The 8,025-nt window shown below is 31.0% G+C and overlaps 1 protein-coding gene across 1 annotated transcript; it reads right to left on the bottom strand.

Annotated features, from left to right (window-relative positions):
- Positions 1-4,683: 4,683 nt before the first annotated feature.
- On the bottom strand, positions 4,684-6,434 carry LOC124939068 (histone-lysine N-methyltransferase family member SUVH2-like). Its single transcript, XM_047479578.1, has 2 exons — positions 5,258-6,434; positions 4,684-5,039 (listed from the first exon to the last, which is right to left on the bottom strand). Exons 1-2 carry the CDS (start codon positions 6,432-6,434, stop codon positions 4,684-4,686), a joined length of 1,533 nt encoding a protein of 510 aa, XP_047335534.1.
- Positions 6,435-8,025: the final 1,591 nt, after the last annotated feature.

The following is an 8,025-nucleotide window of genomic DNA, read 5'->3' as shown; positions in this document are numbered from 1 at the left end:
GGTCCAGTTCTTTGTTCCTGCATGGAATGTTTATTTGTGTTAAGTTCTGTGAACCGGTCTAATTTTATCTAACAATTAGGTATAGATTATGTAATCCTAATTAATTTAGACAAAGTTAAGTAATTAAATAATAATGCGGATTGTTTTCCATTTTATTAGAAAGATGGAAGTACCCGATAAAAGCTGGATGACCTTACGTCGAGATAATCCAGATTACGAGGAAGGTGTTGACAAATTCCTCGAGTTTGCTATTAGGAGTACATCCCGACAAACAGTGAAATGTCCTTGCGTGAAATGCTTGAACACGTCATTTATGGAAATAGACGAAGTGAAGACTCACCTCATCATTTATGGAATAAATATTCATTATGAGTACTAGTATTTTTATGGAGAAAAGAGACGTAAAACTCAAGTGGTTAATGACAATGTCGATGAAGATGTCGATGACTTCGATGATAATGATGATGACGATGAAGAACGTTATATGCACGAATTTATAAACGATATGTTCTCCAACATTAATGATGTCTCGAACAACCATGAACCAGTCGAAGATGCGCATAGATTTTATAAATTGCTTGATGATTGCAAACGGTCATTGTATGAAGGTGCTCGAATAACGAAATCATCAGCACTACTGAAACTACTTCACATAAAAAATGTATGTCAATGGACAAATTCTTCGTTCGATATGTTGTTGCGTCTACTTAAAGACTACATATTACCGATTAACGCTCAATTGTCAAACTCATACTACGAAAGTAAAAAATTCATTACTGATATCAGGCTTAAATATGACAAGATAGACGAATGTAAGAACAACTGTATATTATTTTGGAAGGACGACAAAAATGAAGATTCTTGCAGAGTTTGCGGTTTTTCAAAATAGTGGGGTGGTTGTTGAGAGGTACAACGGGTCTGAAACTATGTCATACTACGGAATTTTAACATATATAATCGAAGTACTTTATTTCAACAGACGATTGAAATGGGACGGGGACCGTCTGTCATTGAAGTATTCAAGAGGACCGTACCCCAAAACTGACAAAAGAAAACCCAACACCCGTCTCGGACGAACACGTGCCAGAGAAAATTGTAAGTGAATTGAATGTGCCTAGTTTTTTATTATAGAAATGATACTTTATTTCAATTGTGCAGGTTGAGATGGAGGAGGTTCTTAGTAACGAACCTGGAATATCTGATTTTGAATTGACAGAGAGGGTGTTCGGACACCAAAAACACGGGGGAGTGTTCAGAATGGGATCAGGCGTCCGGCTCACACACTTTCGTGAGGATCGTCGAAGTAGAAACAGTTCACAACGAAATAATGAGCGATTGTATGAAGAGAATCAAAGAATGGCGCTCAAGCTGGAGGAACTAGAGAAGAGGGATGAAGAAAGAATGCGCACAATTCAAGAAATACAAGCGGAAAAAGAAGAAATTGTGACAAGAATGGAGAGGGAGAAGTTAGAAATGAATGCAAGAATTGAGAGAATCGAATTGTATATGAGGCAACAACAACCACCACCTCCTCCCCCCACAAGCTAATTCTAGTACGTTTTCATTGGTTGTTTCAATTGAAAACATGTTTTCATTAGTAGTTTTTTCGATTTGAATTTATAACAGATTTTTCGGATGATTAGTTTGGTAGGGAATTTTGTAATGATAATGATCATTTAATGTATGTGTCATTTCTTTTATTATTGATATATTGGTTTGGCTGAACAGGTTTTGGTTGCGAGCAAAATAATCAGCATATTTTTAAAATTTTACAGGAAAAAACCGAAAGTAATATTGAAATCTTTCGGTTTTTCTTCAAATGGAAAACTCGAGAGTTATATGAAAACTTTCGGTTTTTCCATTTGAAGAAAACCGAGAGTTAATTAGAAAACTCTCGGTTATACTCCTACGGGAAAAACCGAAAGTTTTCTAATTAACTCTCGGTTTTTACATTGAAGGAAAACCGAGAGTTAATTAGAAAATTTTCGGTTTTTCCCTCGCGAGTAAAATCGAAAGTTTACTAATTAACTCTCGGTTTTACAATTGAAGAAAACTAAGAGTTAATTAGAAAACTCTCGGTTTTACTCATACGGGCAAAACCAAAAGTTTTCTAATAATCTCTCGGTTTTACAATTGAAGAAAACTGAGAGTTAATTAGAAAACTCTCGGTTTTACTCCTACGGGGAAAACCGAGAGTTTTCTAATTAACTCTCGGTTTTCCATTTCATGAAACTCGAGAGTTAATTGGAAAACCTTCGGGTTTTCCCTAAGGAGTAAAACCGAAAGTTAATTGAAAAACTTTCGGTTTTTCTCTCTGTGGAAAAACCGAAAGTTTTTCAATTAACTTTCGGTTTTACTCTAGGGTATCTAAACGAAAACTCTACGATATCTCTCGGTAAATGCCCAATTGTTTTTAACGAAAGAGTCAATACCGAGGGATGGCGAGAGTTACCAAAACTTTCGGTAATGTGTCTATACCGAAAGTTATAGGGTCAAAACCGAGAGTTTTTACTCTCGTTTTTTACCCCCTTTTCACCAGTGCACATTATTCACTAGGGTGGAGCACGTTTCGCCAAAATTCGCATAGGATATGTATTATTGATGGAACATGGTAAGCCTGTATACATATGGAAGTGCTACAAGTGGGCTTTCCTACTCCTTAGGCTTGCTAGGCTTACCTTTACCCATAGCCGACCATGAATTAATAGATATTTACCGATTGATTATTTATAAACCATATTCCTTATAACTCATTATTCATAAATAATGACAATAATAGCTACACATTCCACACTATTTTATTGCTCACTCATTTTATTCATTTGAAAACATTACAAAGTTGGTATCTACAACTCTAAGTGTGACATTGTCTCATATACAAAGACTAAGATTTGAGATAGAGTCTAAGCAAGACGTTAGTGGAGAAAATATTCATATATCAAGTGTACTGAAAAATTAAAAATATCTTTTTTAAATAATGAAATAAATAAACATTCCAAAATTTTAGATAAATATATCGCTAGAACTTTCTATATACCTTATATACCTAATAAGTATAAATATGAATTATATAATAATATTATTAATATTTTTTAACTCACTATAATAGTTTATTAAATATTACAAGTTTAATTCTTACTTAAAACGTATTATATTGCAATAAATAACATAACTATATTGGACTGTTTTTTAAACTTAAAAAAAGAAACTTAACATTTCCTAATATCACTCTAAGTATACAAATAAGCCATTAAGAACCTAAAAAAAAGTATTGAATTATTATATTTATTAGTAAAATAAAATACAAATAAGTTTGATTTATAATTTTAATTAATGATAAATTATGGATTGAAGTCATTTTTGGTGGGATAATTTATTTTATGAGGAGGGTAGCATCACTAGGCATGACCTTTAATGTAACTTTTATTACATTAAATAATTTAATATTAATATATGTATTTTATAATAAAATAAATTATTTGACAATATTTAACATTAGCCATGAGTATGTATTAATGAATAATTATTATCTTGCTAATACTTTAATTAATTGTAACTAATCTAAATATATAAGTCTTACAAATAAAATAGAATAATGTCATTTACTTGTTTACTCATAAAATATAATAAATAAAAAAATATTATTTATAATTATAAACATCATATGCAAAACACTGAATACTTATTTTAAACAAAATCAATGTCAATTTATTGCATGCACCAATTTTGTTTAGGAAAATCAAAATTTTCTTTATTGAAATGTCTTAACTTTAAAAAATGTTTGTATTAACTTTTATAATTATTTTAAAAAAATTGTATAATTAGACATAATATTTTAATGTTGCAACATTATGTTAAGAAATACATTTAAAGGCAAATAGATACCAAAAAAAAATAGTAAAATATTTTTTTAAACAAACACAATACTATTTTAAATATTAAAATTTATAATAACAGAATATACACAAATATTTTTATAAAAAAAATAATATTTGTAAGGTGACAATATTATTTTTTCATAGTCAAAACATAAATAAATGCAAACATGCATACCTAATAAAATAACAATATCGTACATAATGTTTGTCGTCTTCTAATCTAATTTTTCAACCAATTTAATTGAGTTATAAATACAAATTAAATTATTCATAAAGAAAATATGGTGCTTTTACAAAAATTTTAACAAAACATTGTATAATTAGACATGCTATTAAGATTTTGCAAAACCATGTTAACAAATACAACAAGATCATAATAAATAATTATTTTAACAAATAAAATGTTACTTATAAATATTAAAGATTGGATCAACAAATTATTATATAAATAAATAATATTTAGATGGTAACAACGGTATTTTTTTCTATATATTTATAAAATGCAAGTTTTTCCAAACACGCAATATTACAATTATAAATTAAATTTTTATCTTCTTATAATTGTAACTTTTTCAACTATCTAACTTTATTATAATAAGAATTATTATTTTACTAAATATTTGAAATATGTGTTGAATACTTTATTTATATATATTTGTATTATTAATATATGTTTTGTGAGGACTCTTAAAAGAAACACTTAAAATTAGTTGATCCAAACTATCTTATAATAGTATAAATGAAGAAATAAACTATTACAATGTTTTATTGTTCTACATTTGAACTCCAATCTTTATAGTTAAGGCTAAACATCCTTATAATCAAGAATAAGCTCTCTACAAGGAGGGATATTCTCCATTGCAAAAAGCATTAGATGTGGGTAAAAAATATTACGATGACTATACAACACCTTTTGCACCAAAACATTTGCGACTAGCTCGTTATTCTCATGCCTCATATAACTTGCCAAGTTTCTAAACTTAGACAAGTCTATCATGAAATCCAAGGGTTGCGAGGGAGGATACGTTGGGATCACATAATCATCGACGGCCCTAGATAAATCTCCCCATTCTTTCCACTTGTCGCCAAACAACTTTCCATCGATTAAAAGATCTCCATTAATAGACATTTCCCGTGCTTGTGCACTCGTGACCACCTCCCCTGCAAACTCACATACAAAATGTCCATATTTGATCAAATCTAAAGACCGGACACCCCAATTATCAGTGTCTCTCGATTTAAATACTTGAAACTGCTTGGTCAACCCATTCTGGGACGCACGGTTACGCAAGTCGGAGGACACATGCAACCTTGCCCACACTCATATATAATTGGTTTACCTCGGATCAGAACTCCTCAAAAGTCATATGGGAAATTGCCTCCATTATTCCAACAACATGAGCAGTTGTCAAAACAACCATCAACACATCCACATCCACATCCAAAATCTTCATCGAGAGTGAGATTAACCGTACTAGGAAAAATGGTTGTGGAAATGTACTTATAGTGCATTGGTCCACAATCATTGTCAACAACATTAAAAAAAGAGATTGGAAATAATCTTTCTTTACCCATAGAAATATCAAGGCTAAGAATGGATTGAGGTGCGTTCTTGACGTCCTCAGTAAACCTAAAAGCACGAGTCCCTGTACGAGCTTGATTTTCAACTCGTTCGAGTTGAAATTTGTACACTTGATACCCGGATCTTCCAATGTCGAGCCAAATTTCGGTCATTATGTATAAACCATCGTACACATATATCTTCGCGGTTTCACTTCCTTCGTATTTGAATCCTCTTATGACTCTGATTTCCACTTCTCGATCATAACTTGTTTGAAGGGCGAAATTCCCACCTTCCATCCTCTGATTAGAAATTTGATTACCTTGACCACAATAGATAATCTCCTTTCCTAAATCTTGATCATCTTTGAATCCTTCGTTTACAACTATACTTGTCGCCACCGACTCCCCGTTGGTGCTTTGGTTAGCTGGAACGAAGTCGATTCCAGCTTGAATTTGCCCATGCAATCCCAGCACTTGAAGCTCTATCCTCGAAAGGAAAACATCCCCTATTTCTATGCCAGGAATTGAGCCCACCACCCTCTTATCACGATTTAGCCAAAGGCCCTTGTTTTTCATGGTGGAATATGCTTTTAAATCGCTACGGATTCGAGAACGCCCTTCTTCGTTACCCAGTCTGAACAGCTCATCTTTCTCTGAAGAAACTGAAATCCGCAGTGAATCAAAAAGCATCTTCGTCCTCCTCACGTCCTCCCGGAGGACCCTCTGTTCTTCTGGGGTCAGATTGTTCATCCTCACCAATTGTGAGGACCGCCTATCGAAGACGCGTCGATCCTGGTTTGGGTCCTGCGCCAGGGGTGCAGAATCTATGTTTCTTGAGAATTGAGGATCTGGAATGATCAACGGCATTCCTTCATGAAAGGTTTCTAGATTTGGTTCCATATTTGGAACAATGATGGGGGACTGGGTGAAGGAGCTGGGACTGGTGGGATATGGGGGCAGGTTAAGGTCTTGAAATGGAATGGAGGAAGCCATGAAAGAAACAAAGATTTCTCAAAGGTGAAAGAAAAGCTAGAAGTTGAATTGAGTATGTGAAATTAAACTGAAAAGGTCTGTCTACCCATTTTATAGTCAAATCTTTCTCCTTAAGGATATGTTTGGTTGGAATAGATTTTTAAATCATTTGTTTATTTAATTACTCATCATAAATAATTGGACTAATAAATTTGATAAATTATGCATATAATCTTGTAAAGTTATAATTATATTTCTTATTTCAAAATTGATATTAAATGATGTTTATAAACAAATATAAGAATTGCTTTACAACTTTAATTTAAATTTAAATTTTAGTTTCAATGATACAAATTCAAACATATCATATTAGCCTAATATGTAATTTTATTGATTATATTACCATTAATTAAGACATGAATGAATAAAGATTTTAATAATTATTTCATGAAAAATGGAGATTTATTTTAATTAAGTTTTGACACATTTTTTTGAATTTATGCTTCGAATCTAATATTTTAATTTAAATTAAATGTGCTCTACTTTTAAAAGATTATGAAATAAAATCTTATTGAATTTTTGGTTAAAAATTACTTTGTTCCCATAAAATATATGTTTACAATTTTATTTAGACATTAGTTGTAATGTTTTTTTAAAGCATAAAGTTTTCAACCATAATTGGTAGTAGTTGGAAATACTAAATACTATAGTGAAAAATTTTAATAGAAATTTATAAAAGTTTTTGGATCTCTCAACTAAAAATGCTAACAATAAGACAATCTTCGACTAATATTGTAAGGCATTTTTCTTATATAATCAACTAGCATTGTATCAATTTTCATTTCACTAAGCATGCAATCACTATTTGAATTATTAGAACTCGACTAAGATAAACTATATTTTGTAATTTTAATAAAAAATAATTTTGTAAAAAAATATCTACACAAAATTTTAAGTAGAAGGCATGAACATATCTAATTTGCTGTAACAAATTCTTTATTTGGTCAAAAAGAAAACAATCATGTTTGTTAGAAAAACTTAATTAAAAATATTTTCTACTAAAAATTAGTGAAAATTGTATCAAATAAATAAATAAAATATAATATAATTTACACCTTTTAAAATTTGAAGGTTTTGTACCTTTATATCCTCTAAAAGAATAAATATAAAATATAAAAAAAGTCAAGGTTGGTTTACCAAATTATTTTGAAATCAAATTTAAAAACATGATATTTTAAAAGTTATGATTAATAAAAAAAATTTTAAAAAAAAATTCAAAATTTGTCACACTTTTTTTAGCCCATTTGTTTTAGATTTGATGCAATTAAATTTATACAATTTTTAACAACACTTTGAAAGTGACTCACTAATTGAAATCCACAAATTATTATCTGAAATTGATTCACAAATAAGCAGGGCAGTTGAGACCGTGGGTTCGAGTAACCGCAAGGAACCGAACCGATCAGTTTGGGAAATTTGATGAAATGGCCCCCATAACAGGGGAAATTCCAAAACAGGCCCACGCCTGCTAATGTTGGCAAAAAGGGCCCTTTTGCCCTGCGAAATGTCAGAAATACCCCTCGGGCGCCAGATTTTACGCTCATTGACGCGA

This window comes from Impatiens glandulifera, chromosome 5 (genome assembly GCF_907164915.1).
Source record: "Impatiens glandulifera chromosome 5, dImpGla2.1, whole genome shotgun sequence".
Taxonomy (NCBI): domain Eukaryota; kingdom Viridiplantae; phylum Streptophyta; class Magnoliopsida; order Ericales; family Balsaminaceae; genus Impatiens; species Impatiens glandulifera.
This window is presented reverse-complemented; position numbering and strand designations above follow the sequence as displayed.